At 50.0% G+C, this 19,090-nt stretch overlaps 1 protein-coding gene across 3 annotated transcripts; it reads left to right on the top strand.

Annotated features, from left to right (window-relative positions):
• The first annotated feature begins 4,406 nt into the window (after positions 1-4,406).
• GTPBP2 (GTP binding protein 2) lies at positions 4,407-17,397 on the top strand. 3 transcript variants are annotated; one of them, XM_074989744.1, is made up of 12 exons: positions 4,407-4,577; positions 8,248-8,274; positions 8,974-9,158; positions 9,578-9,686; positions 10,287-10,484; positions 10,960-11,134; positions 11,808-12,027; positions 12,431-12,566; positions 13,019-13,077; positions 13,809-13,980; positions 14,336-14,500; positions 14,890-17,397. In XM_074989744.1, the coding sequence occupies exons 1-12, from the start codon at positions 4,407-4,409 to the stop codon at positions 15,085-15,087; spliced, it is 1,815 nt and encodes a 604-aa protein (XP_074845845.1). In that variant the 3' UTR covers positions 15,088-17,397. The 3 variants fall into 3 exon arrangements, with proteins under 3 accessions (XP_074845845.1, XP_074845847.1, XP_074845846.1); XM_074989746.1 differs by lacking the exon at positions 4,407-4,577 and adding an exon at positions 7,084-7,150 and having other exon boundaries at positions 9,578-9,653; XM_074989745.1 differs by lacking the exon at positions 4,407-4,577 and adding an exon at positions 7,090-7,150.
• The last annotated feature ends 1,693 nt before the right edge of the window (positions 17,398-19,090 follow it).

The raw sequence follows: 19,090 nt of genomic DNA, 5'->3' as shown, positions 1-19,090 counted from the left end.
TATTTCTTCTGTCTTACTCGGCCACGCTCAGCTGCTATTGTCCCTCTGCCAGGTCCTTCCAAAGTCTCCCTGCCCAGTGCACGAACAGGCTCCTGCTCCTCTCCCTAAAGACCTTGCACCCTGTCGTCCACCAATGCAGAGCAGTAATACTCCGTGGTCTTGGAGTGAAGTGAGGCAATCTAATACAATCATGCAGCTCCCCAGCTTTTTGTTGCTACTTGGTGGCCTTTAAATGAGCAGCCACTGATGCACAAAGGCAGCTGGACCAAACTGACCTCTCTGGTTAGCAGAAGTTACGTGACACTTGTGCCATTGGGAACAGAACTCTGCTGGATGACTGAACTGCTGCGCCTAAGCAGGGCTTCCTGAAGATATTGAGGTACATCCAAGTGAGTAAGAAGGCAGCCAATGGGGAAATGGGTGGCATACGGTCTTGGAAGTAACTCACGTGAGTGGGAGGTGGCCTTTGCATAAGGTTAACAGTGTCAAACTCTTTTGAAATAGGGAAAATATGGGGCTTGTTGAAGCAAACCCTTGTTAGGCTACTTTTTTTGCATGTGAACAACAAGAAGTCCTGTGACACCTTATTGACTAACAGATATTTTGGAGTATAAGCTTTCATGGGTAAAGACCCACTTTGTCAGATGCGTGTGATCAGTGAAAACTCTAATCTTGATGTTGGCAACACTGAGAGCCACTTCTGCCATAGGCTTAAGGGAAATTAAGAGCTAAATAGTTGGGTGAGCATTAGGGGTCATTGCGCAGATCTGTTTGACTCCTATTTTGATTTATAATTTTAATAAAATGCAATGAATTCAAAGCCATCCAGCCATGCCCCAGTTTGTTGGTATAGCCACAAGTCTGTGTCTCTCACCTGTTCATTCTGCATTATATTGTAAATCCAGGAGAGGAGGGACTTTCACTGTGGGGCTGCACCTAGACTGAGAGGTTTCTCAAGCCTCCTGCTGTTGCTGTAGGTGAGGGATGTCCAACAGGAGGCCTGCGGGTCAGATTCTGGTCCATGGAGCCTTTTTATCTGGCCCAAGGGGCTGGCTGCTGCAGCAGAACCAGATGCAGCAGAGCTGGCTTCTGCAGACCCCCAGTGGGTGGGTTGCAGAGCCACCACCAGCCCTGGGGGCAGAGCTCTGGCTGGAGCTACAGGCCAGCAGCAGAGCCCTGGCGGTCAGAGTGCCAAGCTGCCACCGGCCCTGGGGTCAGAGCCCCAGTTGTGGTGCAGGGCCAGCAGCAGAGCAGTTTGGGGCTGCAAGGCAGGGGGTAAGCCTGGCGGTGGGCAGGGAGCAGTTTGGAACTGTGGGGGGGTTAAGCCTGGGGGCTGGGGGGAAGTTTGGGGTTCTGGGGGGGGTCTAAGTCTGGGGGCAGGGGGGTAGTTTGCAGCTGTGAGGGGTTTAAGCCAAGGGTGGTGGTTTGGGACTATTTTGTGTTCGGCCCCCTGCAACATGTAAGAAATTGCCATGTAGTCCCGGATGAAAAAAGGTTGGACACCTCTGGTGTAGGTCTTGTGGAGCCCTTAGTGTAGATAGGACACCAATATTTTAACCACTGGCTTATCCAGTGCCCCGCAGAGGAGGGCTAATCGACACTGTAGTAAAAACTACAATAGCTAGTCTAGTCCAGTTTTCTCATCTTGTAGTTAATTATGGAGCCTGATTTTCCTAGTATAAACCAGGTCTGTGTTTATATGTTGCTTAAAATAATGGAGCCTAATTAAGTTCTTTGAGGTCTACTGTAATACAATAAAAATAGTAAGTGTTGGCTATAGTCATGCAGTTGATTTGTAGTAGAATGGGGAGTAAAATCCAGGAGTAAAATTTCAGTCTCTCATCTGTGCTAATCGCTAGACAATGCGGCCTATAGCAAACCAGCTGGATGTAGAAATGGAGGGAGGGGAAATAGTTTGGAAGACAGTTTGATTCCCCTCTTCTTGCAACTTGTTTCATCAGTAGTCTGAGAAAAATGAGTCATTGTCTTTGGCTTACACCCAAGGGCCATTGGCAGACTCTGTTTCACTGATATAGATCTCAAAAACAGAAACCAAAAACAAACAGATGGTGCAGCTAATGTTCCTTCCTGTTCTCAGAGAGAGGTCATTACAAAGACCCTTACAACCTCCTGGCCTTTAACTTGTGTCATGGTGTTGGCTAAGGCCAGTTTGTTCTCATTGCTAAGGGAATGGGAGGAGGGGTAGCTCAGTTGCTTGGGCTATTATCCTGCTAAACCTAGGGTTTTAAGTTCAATCCTTGAGGAGGCCATTTAGGGATGGGGCAGCATGGGATGGCGCTTGGCCCTGCTAAGAGGGCAAGGGACTGGACTAGATGATCTCCCCAGGTCCTTCCCAGTTCTAGAAGATGTGTATCTCCAATTATTTTTTCTCTGAAAAGGTGTCAGAATAAATCTGTCTGCATAGATGCTGTGGTGTACTGAAATGCAAAGGGAGAGCCAGTTTTTATGGAACCCATTTAATTCCCTCCCTTGCTTTTCCCCAGGGTGTTTCAGGGTCATCTTTAGACTCCTATAAAAATAAGTGAGACTAGACACACCAAGGGGATGGGCATGTGGTTAAGATACTAAGTAACTGGGATTACTGGGTTCTAGTTCCAGCCTGTGGCAATGCCATTTCTCCTCACTGTGCTGAGAGCCTTTTGATCTTTCTTTCCTTACCTAATGTATAAATTCCATTGTTATAATTAGCTACTATAATGATGGTACTGGTAATATGTTATCATCACAGTTATTAAATACCACATTTTTGTGTCACTATCATCCACAATAACTAACACATCAGAGGTGTGCAGAGGCAATGGTGCACTCTGCTGACTACTGTCCTGTAGTTCAATTGCAACATCTCCACTGGGACATTGTTATCTTTTGTTAGCTATCTGTGGCACATGATGCAATTAGTTTCCAATAGGAGGTCAGCAAAGGGAGGCAGAACCAGCAAGCACTAAGGGGGTGTGGTTACAGCGTAGTTGTTTTTGAAAACAAGGCATCCCTGATTTCTCATTGGCTGCAATTTTAAAAATCAACATGGGGGGGCGGAGTCCCAAACGTGTATTTTAAATGCATTATGGGAACTGTAGTTCCATATATTTTTCACATTCTTGTGTGTAAGAAAATGCTTAGCGTGGCAATGTAATGTATTTAGATTACACCAAATCTTCTACAGTGCCTTTCATCAAAGAATTTCAAAATGCTTTACAAATATTAACCAAATCCCAATAGAGTCAGTATGATTTCACCAAAACTATGCAATCAATGGGAGAACTAGGAACAGGACCCAAGATTTTTTTCATTCCAAAATTCTTCCTTTAATCACTAAACTACGCTGTTAACAAGTGTCACAGTATCATTTTGTCCTTATAGAAATGCATTAAATGTTTATAAACTATATGATATAATGATGTGAAATGCCTTATCAAATAACATTGTTCTTTATTATATATCATTAAAGCTCTATAATGTATATTTGGAAAAAAAATCCTCTTTATATATAATGTATTGGTTTGAATGTTTGTAGCACCCAGAGTTCTGTCCTGTGCTGTCTAGAACCACAGTATCCGAAGGGTTTTATGCACATACACACCAGTACTGTACACAAAATGTAAACCTATAGATTTCAGAAATTGTGTTGGTGATTAAACTTCTCAGCCTTGAAGCTGCATCAGCAGCTTGCTGAGTCGTAGTTGACATAGAATAATGTCACTTACAGCCGTAGTACCGATGAGCCCCCCACAGAGGCAATAGGACTCAGTATCAAGTGTCCCATCTCCTGCCTATCGAAGTGTGTTGAGTAATCCAGGAAGGGCGCAGGGCACAGGTAATGCCATTTTGCCTCTCTACTGGTTCTCCAATTCCTCTCGTGAAGACAAAGAGGCACGTTAGGGAGAAAGCAAGCACAAGCAATGGACCTGTCCTGCAAGCATCACAGATAGCTGCGGGAGCAAGCAGCCACTCTGTACGCAACTCCGCAAACCACAACTCCCAGGACCCTCTGCTCAACAGCTCCGTGCAGAAAGGATGTTTGGTCTTAGTGCATACGGGGAGCTGTAGTCCTTTCTAAGTGGATTCCCGAAACCCCGGCCGTGCTCTTTAGCGCGGTGGGTGCTGGGAGCTGTAGTTCTTGATGGGAACGTCTGTGCGTGAGCCTTTGCGAGGCAGTGCCACTGGGGGAGGCGGGCTGGCGCGGTGCATGCCGGGAAGTGCAGTTATCCGGGGCGAGAGGGCTGTAGGGCGCGGTGCGTGCTGGGGGTTGTAGTCATGCGCAACTGCCCGGCCTCGGATTCCCGTGGGGCCTCGCGCCTGTTTCTGACGCCAGAGGCTGGACGGGCTGGAGCCGGGAGCGGGTCCGCGGGCAGCCGGGGTGGGAGGCTGGGACGCGCGGGGCCGGGATGGACTCGCGGGTGTCGGAGCTGTTCGGGGGTTGCTGCCGGCCCGTGGGAGGTGGGGGGGCGCTGCGCGGCCGCGGAGGGGCTGGGGCCGGCGGGGGCTCCAAGGGGAAGAAGAAGAACGGCAGGAACCGGGGCGGCAAGGCCAACAACCCGCCCTACCTGCCGCCGGAGGTGAGCGCGCCAGCGCCTGGGCGGGCACGGTGTGGGGAGGGGAGGCCGGTGAGGTGGCACGGCTGTGCGGAGGGTATCGGGTAAGTTTAGTCTCTTTGCTTAGCATTTGCTTTCTGGCAGGGGGCAGCCGTAAGCCCTTTCGTTACTAAAAGGGATTCCGGGGGGGAGGGGGATAGAGGGTCCTAGCAGCTGAGAATTGCCATGGGATGTGTTAACAGGGCCAGTAAGTGGCCTCAGAGCCGGACTGTCACCATCTCTGAATATGTAGTTGTGGGTTCTTGATTTCAGTAGGCAACTGTCTTGTCTGCTGTAACTTGAAGTCACAGAAAGACTTATCTCAATTACAGTGGCACTGGATTGATGATAGCGTGTTGGAGGTGGGGCCTACCATCATATCAGCCTTTGGCTAGTAGGTGTGTCTGAAATGCTGGAGCCCCCTCAACCTTCTCCAGCTCCCTTTGGCATAGAATTCTAGTTCCTGCTTCTGCTCCTGCTAAGCAACAAGAGAGTGATATGGTCCTTGGTCACTTTGTTTCCTGTAGAAGCAGGAAGAGCTGAGCAGGGCTCTAGTAGTTTCTCACTCTTTTGGAACTCTGAGCTGGGACAGAGTCACTCAAGCTGGCTGCCTGACACTGTTATGCCCAGTTTGCATTTGGAAGGGACTTTTTTCAACTGTAAAGTTGATGGTTTCACTTTCTGCTCTGGAAAGCTTCCAACAGCCACAGGCAAATGGAATTTTCAGGTATTAGTCATGTAAAGTGGTGACAACAAGATAATACAGTGTTAGATGTAGGGAGAGCTGAGTCTTGGGAAGGTTTGGGGGGGAAGGCTTTTCACCAGGTCAGAGAAGATGATGGTCCAGGTGGGGATGTTAGTAGAGGCATTCCTGCCTCTCTGTGTGTGACCCTAGTCTCTTGCTGTCTTTTCACTAGCGACCACCTTTGCAGGTGTGGAAAAACATAATAGGTTAACCTAGGTGGAAGCAGTTCTGGAGGGTGGATCTTGTGTTTGCATCGAGTGAGGCAATTGTGTTTAGTGTGTACCTGCTGTTAACGTGGTAGGATATTAGTGTAGCCTGATTGGTTAATGAGGTCACTTTAGATCCTTTTCCTCACCACAGAGCAGATGCTGGGCATATTGTTAGCACATTTTGCCTTCTCTGCCTTTCACTTTGATTAATAAATACTAGCAGCTTGGCCTCTTCTGGAGGGAGACACCTGGACAACCCCTCCTTAGAGCTTTTATGCGACAGTGCTTTTCTTTTGTGCTGCCAGTCCCCGTGGAGGTCCTTAAACTCCATTGGTGTTTAGTGAGCCAGCAGTCAAGCTGCCTGGTATGCCATTTGGGTGCACTTTACAGTTCAATAGCCACAGCCTTGGGAATAAGTTCTACGGTACAGCTCAGCACACAGCCCAAGGTGCTCAGTTCCGTTCCATTGTTGAGGTCTGATCTTCCATGTTCTATGGAAACATTCTCAGCAAACCCGTGGAGACCTCAAGCCCTCATGAGCTGCTAATTTGAGTTAGCAAATATTTGCTGAGTTTGGGATTCCACTCTGTAGAGGCCCAGACCAAATCCTGGTTAAAGTGACAGGTGATTCCTGTGCATGTCTGAGGGCTTTGCTTGCTGTGTTTGGAAAGTGAGCCTGCTAAGAGGCTACCTTCATTGCCGGAGCTCAGAAAAGTCCCACTGGCATGGGAATGACGGACACCACTGCTTGAGGAGCATGAGGCTTGCTGTGAGCCACTGATGGTCTAGCCCTGTTTCAGGGTTCCCATAACCTGGGCACCAGCAAACTTAAGCCAGCCCTAGTGACACCCCCCCAAAGGAGGTTGCAACCCACAGTTTGAGAACTGTTGCTCTAAGGCTTCTGTAGCACTTCCTTCCTGTTGTCGGACACCCTGCCTGTACCATTGTCCTCTAAGTCTAGACTTGTCACTGTCCTTGTGCTGCTTGCACAAAAGCCCCAACTGCCATGAGACAGGCATAAAGCTCTTGTTCAGAGGACAGCATGAATGCTGATGCAGTGTCCTGAGCTGAAAAGGGTTGTGGGAGGTGTCATCAGAAGGGAACCCATTACCCTTAATAAGCGGCTTCAGCTTCAAGAGTAGAGCTGCTAATTCCACAACCTTGCTTCACTGACCCTTTGCCACCAGGAGCTGTTTGTTGTGGTTAGGGGCTGAGTTAGGATACAGGGAAGGGGCTTTAATTGCCCTTGTCGGGCAGTTCCAGGTGCTGGCAGAGGGAGCTGTATATTTCTAGAGAAGCCACCTGGTAGGAAGATGTGAAATCGAAGCAGGAAGGTTTTCACACTGCTGCCAGTCTGGTTTATTGCTTTTTCCATTGGAATTCTTGGCTCCCTGCAGGGCCCAGCCCTGGCTCTGTAACTATTGGACAAAGATCAGTGGGTGATCCAGTGTAGTACTGGACATGTCTTCCCTCTGGGGGCAGGATCCTGCCTTGGCTGGAATGGAATTAATGATCTGTTTGGTCTTTTCATGTCTACATACAATGATCTGGCTTTTTGTGCCCGGGGAAGCACCTGGTGTTATTCCTCTGGAGCTGTCAGACCAGTGAGTGGTTACTTTTACCATAAGTTGGTGAATAACACTTGCTTCCTCATGGATGTGAGGACCATCTCTTGGGTGGGGGTGGAGAAGCAGGCCGTGCGTGCTTGTGGGGAGAAGTCAGGGAGAAGAACACTTAGCAGAGGGTCCAGTCACTGTCAAGAAAGGCTGGACAGTCTCTGACACGCCAGCTCAGAGCTGGAGCGTTTCTCAGGTTCACTTGTTTTGAATGATGGCTTTAGAGCAACATAATGTAAGCAGGGCTGGAGGGCCCTAGATGGCTTCTGCTTAATGGCGTAAAGAGCTTTTGCCCCTGGTAACCATACCCTGGACATGCCTGGATGGCTAGCAAATAATAATACTGTTCCCATCAAACTTTTAGTGATTTGTGTGCAGCATACATAGAGGTGGGCTGTCCAGACCACTTGCTAGGATACACCACTGCTGAACTCAGCAAAGGCATGAGCATTCGACTGTGCCCTAAGAATGAGCTCTCCGCTCACCTCTACGTGGACTGATTCCAGACCAGGGTTGGGAGGCGAAAGAAGACTTGTGTGTTCCTGTATCTGGGCTGTCCCTATTGTGGACAAGTGTTTTTGCTTCCTAGTGTTCAAGCTAGAGTTTCCCAGCTGCTTGTTGAGCAAACAGCAGTGACATATACATGACAGGTTACAGTATGATATGGGACCTGTAGCTCTAGCTGGGGAGTCTGACTTAACATATATATGTTGAATTCCCTGGAATTTCTTTCCTGGGAAGCTGGCAGCAGCCACTGATTATCCTTATCCCTGATTATTATTTAGGGATGTTAAAACTGCTAACTGGTGTCCAATAGGATGTAACCAGTTAACTGTTTTAACCTAGGTCCTGTCCCCTAGTGTGGCTGGTCACTGGCAGAGTTCACTGGCACAGGCCGGTTAACCAGTAAGCCTCATGTTTACTGGTTAACCAATTAACATGCCTACTGTTATTCCAGCCCACCCAGAATGGGGTGTAGGCTCTGTGGTGTTAGGTAAACCATGTGGGATGAGCAAAGGCATCTGGGAAAAGTGGCTGGTATTGTCTGATGGTCACTAACCCATGTCTCTTGGTTTCTTGACTAGGCAGAAGATGGGAACATAGAGTACAAGGTGAGTCCTTAGTGGATTGCAGAAGGGGCTCTTCTTCCTGGAGAGTTACTCTTTAACTTTGGGCACAAGGGGAAGAACTGAGTGAAGGGGACTTGTGGGGACATGCCCTGCGGGGGATATACCCTAAGAGGAAACATCCCAAACATCTGTTACTAGGAAACAGCCCAGTCTCCTTCTGGGACAGGGGGACTGAGTAGTGCACTAGCCATCTCACTTTGGGTTCTCTGAGCCCAGTGGGAGAAACTGAATCCCAGAGAACATGAAGTGCAGAATCCCCATGGACCTGGGGACTCTCTCCTTAAGACCCAGAGCTAAGGGTGCCACTTATGTCCTTTGCAGTTACATTTTCAGGCAGTCCTGCCATTTTCAGCTGTTCAAGCCAGAGCATAAATGACTTGGGCCCCAGTGATCCCATGGCACTATTTCCTTATCTAGTGTTTCCCTCATACCAGTGAGTTCTCAGGCACCATCTGCATGATACAGGAATGTTCTGCTACAGAAGTTCTTGTCTCCATGTAACTCTCTTTCTCCTATCCCACTGGCTCCTCCGCAGGTGCTAACTTGGAGCGTGTTTCCCAGAGGTGGGTCTGCTGGGGGAGCCATTGCTCCATGGCAGAGTGTTAGGGAGTCACTGTCCCAGGGAGATGGGATTCTCTCTGCCCCCAGGCAGCAATTGTAACTGCTCCCTCCCTCGAGCAGCTGAAGCTGGTGAACCCCTCGCAGTATCGCTTTGAGCACCTGGTGACACAGATGAAGTGGCGGCTGCAGGAAGGTCGGGGTGAGGCTGTGTACCAAATTGGCGTGGAAGACAATGGGCTGCTGGTGGGCCTCTCAGAGGAGGAGATGCGTGCCTCCCTCAAGACGTTGCGTCGGATGGCTGAAAAGTATGATTTTCTGGATCTCTAACCCCTGTGGGACCAGAGAAACACACCTCTGCCCCACTCTCCCTGCAACTCCCCCAAGGGTCCTGGTGGCTCTTTGTTCTTTCTCCTTTCCCCTGAAGGGCCTGTAGATCAAAGGGCGTCATCTCCTAGCCAGAAGCCTCAGACCTCTTCCACTTAACACTCAGAGAGGCCACAGGCCATGGAAACCAGCCATTCTGAGGTTTTGGGGGTTTTGCTGCCAGAGATTCCCCTGTCTGAATGTGAGCCTTCTGCCCAGCTGGTGGCAGAGCCTTCAGCATGCCCTACAGTTTGAGTCCTGTTCCTACATCCCCCGTGGTGCTCTGGCCAGGTGATACCCTAGATAAGGGACCAGTAAGGTATTCACTGACCCAGCGTGCTCCCTCTTGCCATGCTTACAGGGTCGGAGCTGACATCACCATCCTGCGGGAGCGCGAAGTGGATTATGACAGCGATGTTCCCAGAAAGATAACGGAGGTTCTTGTCCGGAAGGTCCCAGATAACCAGCAAGTAGGAAGCCCTTGGCTGTGTTCTTCTCCTTGACCTGGGAGCCTTGTGGCAGTGGAGACTTGTAGACTCTGATTAAGCAGTTTCCCTTTTGTATGAGATGGGAGCCACGACCCTGGAGTCACTTTCTGTTAGAATGGCTCACAGGGCACGCTTTAAAGTGGGTTGAAGGAAAAGCCTTTCATCTTTGGGTACCAGCTACAGCCCTCCACCTGAAAAGGGAGAATGGCTAACTCAGGGGTGAGGGAATGGGGTATGAAGCCTTTCATCTCCATAGCACCAATTCTTGTGCAGCCACTTATGGAGACTGAGGGCTGATATGGCATTTGTATTGCACTGTGTGTGTAGGTGTGTGGTGTCGTAGACCTGGCATAGGACATCACACTGGCCATGATGGGAGCACAAACACAGGTCTGAGGCATCCTGGGAGGGGCGGAATCTAAAAAGAAGCTGTGCTGCATAGTGATCCCTGCCTTTCCCAGCGCATTCTGGGGGGAACATGGGGTGTGTCTGCTGACATGGAGTCACAGGCCTGTGGGGAGGTTGTCCTGCACCAGGAGCAGGTTGCCCCATGTTTTTTTCTGATTCAACTCTTTTCCTCAGTTCCTAGACCTGCGAGTGGCTGTGCTGGGGAATGTGGATTCAGGGAAGTCGACACTGCTGGGTGTCCTGACCCAGGGTGAGCTGGATAATGGGCGGGGCAGAGCCCGTCTCAATCTCTTCCGACATCTCCATGAGATCCAGTCAGGAAGAACATCTAGCATCAGCTTTGAGATCCTTGGCTTCAATAGCAAAGGAGAGGTATGTTGTGAGAGTGCTATTGTGGCAGTGCAGAGAAAGTGACAGGCCCAACTCCCTGTCAGCCATGGGAGGAACATGACTGCCCTCCTGGCTCTGTGCTACCAGTTGCAGCAGTGAGCAGAGCAGGACTGACTAAGTGGCAGCATAGGAGATCTGGGCCCCCTACTGCTGCAGCAGAGACCTCGAGTGATCAAGTTGTATATGGAGGTGGTAGGAGAAGGTGCTGCTTGTCCGGTTGGAACAGGCAGCTGTCTGCTGTGGTGTTCCGATTCTAGCCTCTAGATTAGTGGTGTACAAAGGTGGCATTACGGTAAAGTGAGATCAGTCTGCAAATTCATCAGACCTAGTGCCTTTCCAGGCACAGTCACACGCTCTTTGGCACTTGTTTCTGTTTAGATGGAGCTGGTCTGGTTGGGGTTGTCTCTTCTCCCCTCTGCATCCTCTTTTCCAAGCACCATACTTCCCTACTTCCTAGGTGGTAAACTACAGTGACTCCCGGACGGCAGAGGAGATCTGTGAGAGCTCCTCTAAAATGATTACCTTCATTGATCTGGCTGGCCACCACAAGTACCTGAAAACCACCATCTTTGGCCTCACAAGCTACTGCCCAGACTTTGCCATGCTCGTGGTGAGCGCCAATACTGGCATCGGTAAGTGTGCCGTGAACCAGCCTGGGGAATGCATGGAGAGTCTGGCAGGATGAGGAATAATAGATACTGGCTAAAGGGTGATTGTATTTTTAAAAAAAAAACAAAATACTGTGTTCAAGTCCCCCCTGACTGCTTGTAACCTAGGGAATCCAGTGCGGCTGTGGGTGCTGTGCATGAGCTGGAAATTTGTCTTATATATCTTTACTACCTGAACTCTGACTTTATTGCTGAGGGTGGGGAAGTTTTTAGAGTAACATTTGAGGAAATTTTGAACATGTCAGAGAGAACTCCCCTCACTGTATTAGTAGGGTATATTGGATCCCAGGGCCTCTTAAAGGAAGTAAACTAGAACCTTCCCCAGTGCCATTTGGACAGCTACTTTTCTGACAAATCCCTGAGCTTCTTGAGAGAAATTTGTGGGTCCTGATGAGCTGAAGCATGTGTCTTGGCCCAGAATGCGCCCTGACCTGCCTTGCTGGAATGATATGTAAAAAGTTGTGCCCCCTTGCCATTGCCTGAGATGCTGAGCGGATGAGGTGATACAGTAGTTCCATCATCACCTGTATTGTGGGCCCATGGAGCACTTCTTGGGCTGGGAGATGCTGGCATCCTAGAAGCAGGTGATTTTTGTGTCCATGCTCTTTTTAGCTGAGTTCTTCCTTATCTCTTGTAGCGGGTACCACACGGGAGCACCTGGGTCTGGCCATGGCCCTCAAGGTTCCATTCTTCATTGTCATCAGCAAAGTGGACTTGTGCTCCAAAGCCACTGTAGAACGGACAGTGAAGCAGCTGGAGCGGATCCTGAAGCAGCCAGGCTGCAACAAGCTGCCCCTGCTAGTGAACTCAGATGATGATGCTGTCACAGCAGCACAGCAGTTTGCACAGTCTCCCAAGTAAGGAGCTTTCATCCCTTGTTGACTGAGCGTGGTCCGCTGGTGTTTTACCAGCGTCACTGCCACAGGGGAGATGAGCACATCTTTAGGAGGCATCAGCTGTCTCTTCTCCTCTCACACATGGCCCTTGCTCCCAAGCTGCTTCTGGGCACCAGGAACAAATGCCAGTGACTGAAGCAGGTGAACATGCTCCTTGCTCACCTTGAAAACTGAGCTCCAGGAGATGGCCTGGATTGGCTGGTTGCAGGTAGCCTGGGTTGAGCTCTGGAAGGTGCTCATAGTGCTGTCTCTGCTAGTCCTATCTGGTTCTCATGCTCCCCTTTGGGAGGGCAACTTTCCGGGAAATGGGCTCTGCGGCTGTATTGTGGCCCTCATCTCATTCCTTTCTCTGTGTGTTTGGCAGCATCACCCCGATCTTCACTCTATCCAGTGTTTCTGGGGAGAACCTGGATCTCCTAAAAGTTTTCCTCAATATCCTTCCTCCTCTGACCAACAGCAAAGAGCAGGAGGAGCTGATGCAGCAGCTTACAGAGTTCCAGGTACGTACAGGCATTGGACTTAGGTTCTTATACTTTACCCATTACCAAGTTGTCTGAACACCTACCAAAGGACAAGCTGCATTGGGTACCCTGGGTCTGGGATGGGGGTTGGTAATGTGCTGAGCCACTGGAGTAATGAGAAGGTTGGGGAGTTGGAACATAGATTTCTATATACTGCTTCTGGAAAGGGCCTGCCAGGTAGCTGAGTGCCCAGTTCAGTGCATACAAGAGACATGCTGGGCACATCTCTGAATAATGACCTCTCTGGTATCTGTTTTGCTCTGGGAGGCTTCAGACTTGGAAACACTTGTAGCAGGTCTGCTATGGGCCCTGCGCAGAGAAGGCTCGCCTGCAGACTGGTGGGTGGATGTTGGCTCATTCCAGGTCTGAGGGAGCTAGTGTCCCAGTTGTATGGGAAGTCTAAAGAGCTTGCTCCTGTTGCCCTGCTGCAGGTGGATGAAATCTATACCGTGCCTGAAGTGGGGACTGTTGTGGGAGGAACACTGTCCAGGTGAGTGCTGCTACCTATGCTGTGACTTAGATGGGCTCAGAAGAACAAGGGCTGAGTAATGACATCTCCTATAGGACTGAATTCATCCTGTACAAGCAGTGCAGTGACTGTAGAGGAAGCTGCCTGGGAACTGGAGACTGAATATACCCTTCCCCTGGATAGGGTGGCAAGCAGGGCAGGGGAACTGTGGCCCAGAGGACAGGCTCTCTCCAGAGTGGGGCTCTAATGTGTGAGTGGGAACCCAAGGCAGCTGCTTTGCCCTCTGACAGAGCCATGGTTGACGCTTGGCTGGCCTCCTGAGCAATGTGCCTTTCACTAGACTTTCAGAAGTCCTTCATTAAGCAGCAGACGGGTATTTTGGGAGGAGGGACAGCAGGTCAGCACTCCTAGGTCCGTTCAGGGCACTGCATGCTCCCTTGGCCCTAGTAGGAGTGTGGGACAGTTCTAGCAATTGCTCAGCAATCCGGGGCTAGTCTAGTGCACCCAGACTGGCTGGGTTGCCTTTGTCTGAGAAGTCAGACCCTTTGGGATCTCAGAGGGCTGCATTAACTGCTAGTCCTTGGAATCGTGGCACCCATCTACTGGGCCTCTGAGTTAGATGGCTAGACACTGGGGAGGGAGAGTCCCAGCAGACTCATTTGCAGTGAGATTCAGGTTATGCAGGTTAATCTAATTAAGTGCCTTTCGCTGTATCTCTGGTTAAACTCTGTCCTGCTCTTGTGCCCTGACAGCGGGATCTGCAGGGAGGGGGAGAGCCTTGTGGTTGGCCCCACAGATGATGGCAAGTTCCTCCGGCTGAAGGTGTGCAGCATCCAGCGGAACCGCTCCGCATGTCGTGTGCTCCGAGCAGGACAGGCTGCCACACTGGCTCTTGGACCTTTTGACCGCTCCCTGCTGCGGAAGGTGAGTCTTACTCCTACCTCCAGGGAGCTGCACCTGGGCTGCTCACCTCCCCTGCATTGCCACTGAGATCCTGAGCAGGCAAGGAGCAAGTAATTGTGCTTCCTCTGAGCTCCCTACTCAAGGGGTAGGAGTTGAAAAACACTGGACACAGCACAACCCTAATAGAAGCCCTGCTCCTGTGTTACTGCCAGTGGTGGGGTGGTTGGCCTCAAGGCTTGAGATGAACAAATGAAGGAAGCTTTATGTGGGTTTCAGAGCATGGAATGGAGGAGACAGGGGGGAAAGGCCTTGGGGTTCACAGGCAGGACGGGGCTGCTTTGTTGTTCTGGGATTTGAGCATGAAGCTGTTGTGCAGGGCATGGTGATGGTGAGCCCGGAGATGAACCCCACTATCTGCTCAGTGTTTGAAGCCGAGATTGTGCTGCTCTTTCATGCCACAACGTTCCGAAAGGGATTCCAGGTGACAGTGCACGTGGGGAATGTGCGGCAGACAGCCATCGTGGAGAAGATCCATGGAAAGGTGAGATTCTTACCAGAGGGGTGTTCTAGCAGCCTCTCAAACCCCAGCCTCCTCTGGCTCAGTAGCTTTCCTTAGCTTCATGAGGACTCTTCCCCTTCCCTCTGGTAGGAAGTTTCACTTGGCTTCTTCCTGCTAATGCTGTTGGACTTGTATTGGGTCCTTTGCCTTTCATCTCTTCCCAGGAAGTCACTTTTGTCCCCCAGGTTGCAGGTGTCAGCAAGGCAGGGGAGAAGAGTAACCACCTGCTCTCCAGTTCTTTTTGCTGGAAGTCATATTTTTTGTCACAGTGGCTTCTCTGCCTTGTACTTTCCAGCACCCTGAATGGGAAGGTCGCGGACTGGGTGGGCATGCTTCTTTTTGGTGACGGACTCCCTATTCCCCTCCCTCAGGACAAGCTGCGGACAGGGGAGAAGGCTGTTGTTCGTTTCCGGTTCATCAAACATCCAGAATACTTAAAGATTGGCGCTAAACTGCTGTTCCGTGAAGGAGTCACCAAAGGTATTGGGCATGTCACCGACCTCCAAGCTATCACCACTGAAGAGAATGGCCTGGAGGAGACACTGGGGCCTGGGCGTTTGACATTCTGATTCCCACTTGGTCTGTGGGAATCCCCATACATCAGCAATGGAGGAGACAGATGAGGGGAGCTCTGCCTTCACGTGACTAGAACTGCTGCTGCCTGTTTCTAGCATGGATTCTAGCACACTGTGTGATGGAGCCCAGGAGAGCTCCCTGTGTTCAGGATCCCTCACGGGCATGTTAAGCATGTCACTGCATTATCTGCTGCTTTCATTATCCTGCCAACTACCACAATAGACTAGAGGCAGCCTCAGTCCGGGCAGGCAAGTCCTGGCTTTCTTTATTGTACTTTGGTGGGAAGTTTGTTGCCTGGTATAAAACCGGTGCTGAGCAGCAGTGAATGGATTCTGACACCTCTGATACAAGATCAACCTCATTGCAGCTCTGTGAGCATTGGGCCCAACCCATACTGTGCACCCATTTCCCAGCCTCAGGCTATCCCTACAGGGCAGAGACCTTTGGACTGGCATAGGAGGCCCAGCCATCCAGAGCAAAGGGGGTTGGTCAAACTTGGGTTCGCAGACCAAAGGAACCCTAGAGAAGTTCAGGACAATTTTAGCCCTTTTAATCTTGTTTGATCTTAATCCATGTGTGCCCCTCTGCATTTTCAGTGGCTCCTGCTCACCTGTCTCAGCTCTTCCCCAAACCAGCACAAACAGGGATCTCTTTCTTGGACTAGGCCTTGCCATATGATGACTTGAGCCACAATCACCATCCTAGTGCTTACATCTTGTGGGTGGCTGGGGCTGCCCCCATACATCCCAGTGCAGTCAGCATCCTCAAGAACCTACTGAAGCCAGGGTTTGTGCCTCACTGCAGCAGCTGAGTGTCCTGCTGCCCCAAGCAGGAGGCCGTTTTGGGGAGGAGACTTGGCCTCGCACCTGGGCTTGTATTTGTTGACTGCTTCAACTGAGGGGGAAGTCTCCTTCATCGAGTTTGCAGCAGTGCTTTGTGGTGATGTCCCTGTTGCAGTCAGTCTGTGCTGCAGCTCAGCTTGCTCCTTGGGGGCCTGTCTTAATTCCTGAGGAGAGGCAGAGCGGCCTGGTGTGCTGGCCAGGGAGGAAGATAGACTGTTGGATGCAATCTGACAAAGCTATATTGCAATGACTTTTTTTGTCTTTCTCCTTTTGGCAAACTTCCTATCTTGTCTCTGCCACTGAGGTTTCAGTGTCCCAGGGAGGCTGGTGGGAGCCAGCACAGCCAGAGGCTCTGTAGGTGCATGAGGACATAAAACACTCACTGCCCTGTTTCCTCAGCTGTCGCCTTCAGGTACCCAGTGCTGAGCACTGACCTGTACAGCTGACAAGGGACAGGATTGTTAAGTCAAGGCTGCGCAGCTGCACACAAGACTTTAGATTTCACTGGTGAGTATTGAACAGAGCTGGTCACGCACTGCCACCTGGACAGGGAAGGGGCTCTACTCTCTGCTCCAGGTATTGTGGTGCCAATAATGCTCAGGCTATGCTGTCTTCTGCTGGGGCTAGTGGCATTGGTAATGTATGCAAGATTGAACTTCCCACATCAGTTTGGTGACACCACCCCAGCAGCTTTCTCTGCCTGAAGCCATGCCCTTGCTGCAGTAGGGAACCGGTGAGGGGGGAGGTAGGGATCCTTCCTGCAAGCTGTTAAAGTGCACCAAGATGATCTGTAGAAGGAGGAGAATTGTTCCTCCCCTGTGACCAGTTAGGAGAAGGCTTCTTTGCTTTCTCCCACTGTTCTGTGCTGGATCCTTCTGGCTTAGACTGGGGCCAGGCCTGTAGGTTAAGCTTGTTCTGCTGTTGCTGCTACCAGCAGCTGTGAGCCAGGCTTTGCCTCTTGCCTGGGAGGAGAAAGGCATTCACTGTGCTGACAGTATCCTGTCCACTTCGTCCTGGGGGAGACTTGATCTGCCTTTTCTCCCTTTCAGTCACTTTGCACATACCATCTCAGAAAAGGAGACCTTTCCCCTTTCAGCCCTGGCACTGGGTTCCAGTACCCAATGTGCCCCTCGTATGCTCTGCCAGGAGGCAGAGTCCTGACAAGCACTCATCTCTTCTGTTACTGTAGCAGTATAGATGATTTGAGGGGAGAGGTGGTTGTGCGCTTCTGCTCTTTGCAGTGACCTTGGGGTAACCTTCAGCACTGACACTCTGAAGGTGCTGTTCCCTTCTCTGGCAGAGCTGTTGGGCTGAGCACTTCTTCCCCTGCCTTTTGTGGAGAGACTGGTTCTCAGTGCCATGCTCATTGTTCTCTTGTCTTGGATTTGCTAATGCAGAGGGATGGTTTCCATTTTCTTGGCATCTATATATAATGTACAGAATAAAGATGGTTTATTGACAGCCTTGGCTGAGTTGCCTCTCCCCTGCAAACCCTCTCCAGCTACTGCCTTGCAGTTGTTACTTTTAGAAAGCTGCTCTCTGTTCCCTGGTAAACAATCTGGGCTGGGCATAGAAATACTGCTGAGAAAGGACTGTGTGTATCACTGTTTACAAGCACATATTGCCAGTGGATCCTGATTAAATGTGCAGCAAAGGTGGCTCACAGCCACCTCACCCTGAGCACAGTTCTTATTACAGGGGGTGGGGCTAGCTGTGTCCTAAGTGTCTCAGAAGCCATACATTCCTGCTACCCTGGAGTCTGATTAAAGGGAGATACCATGTGACCTGACACAGACCAAGTTAATTTAAAAGCAGTATGTTAAAGTTGAGGGGTGGAGGATCTGATTGTAAACAGGGTTGGTTGCAGCAGTAGACTTGGCAGAACGTGATTATTTTATTTAGATGGACATTACCAATGTCAAGCATTTTTATTGATCTAAATTTTTATAAACAATGGGGGCTCTATTAATTTCATCACAATAGGGCTGTGGCTACACTTGGCCAAAACTTCGAAAGGCCATGCTAATGGCCAAAACAAATAATACTAATGAGGCACTGAATTGAATACTCAGCATCTTATGCTGCCGGCTGTGGTGCTCCTAAAGCTTCGCTTTCGAACCGAGGTGGCTCGGTGCGGCTACATGGGTGTCCTGTTCGAAAAGGAATAGAGATTTTGTAATGGGCGGGGTCCTTTCAAAAAGGACCCGTGTAGCCATCCCAAGCTGTGCATGTTTGAAAGTGGTGCTTTGGAAGCCCTGTGGCTGGCAGTATGCTAATGAGGTGCCAAATATTCTATTCAGTGCCTCATTAGTATTCTTCAATGGGGCCATTAGCATGGCCATTTCAAAGTTTTGGCCAAATGTGGCCACAGCCTAGGTGTTGGGATTCGTAAAACAGCATTCTACTTCCTTTTTGCATGTCTGTAACCTTTAACAGTGGAACTATGTTCTTATTTTACGGTGAATGGACATTTGACATTTACTGCTTATACAATCTAATCCTTCCAAATCTATACAAAGGAAACTAAACAAAACGAACTGCTCATGTTCCTCCTTGAAGGGACTAAACAAATTCCTGCAGTGTGCATCACTTAGGGTGGCCCAGTGAACTTGTTTCCTCCCTTCATTATCCTGATGTCACCTGAATGCCACCTTCTCACTAAGCCTGTTTTTCATTTTATAGACTTGGCCACTACCTGAGTCAGTTTCATTTCCTGACTGTCCTGCAGGAGTTGGCTCTTGTGACAACAAACTGATGCAATCCTACCAAACAGGTTGCAATGACAAGGGAGGGGGACCAATTATTTCTTTCTAAAGGGGAAGCCTAACTTTGAGATGGTCATTTTAAATTGTCCCTCCCAAGTGACTAAGGGCAGCATGAGGCGGCGGAAGAATCTCTTCTACCACCCTCAGTAAAGCGATAGGTGTAAAACACGCTGGAATGTATGAGAACTGCACTAAACCAATAAGGTTATAGCAGCAGGTTGTGGCTGAGGCAGAGCTAGCAACTGATGCAAGAACTTGCTCCTGCAGTTGTGCTGGTGGGGGAAGGGAAATAATCAAATAAAACCATGGTGCTCCCTGCTAGCTATAGTCAACTGCAGGATCCTGAGGCAGTCTTTCTGCTACTCACTTAAGGATGGGGAAATCTCCTA

This window comes from Carettochelys insculpta, chromosome 3 (assembly GCF_033958435.1).
Source record: "Carettochelys insculpta isolate YL-2023 chromosome 3, ASM3395843v1, whole genome shotgun sequence".
Taxonomy (NCBI): Eukaryota; Metazoa; Chordata; order Testudines; family Carettochelyidae; genus Carettochelys; species Carettochelys insculpta.
This window is presented reverse-complemented; position numbering and strand designations above follow the sequence as displayed.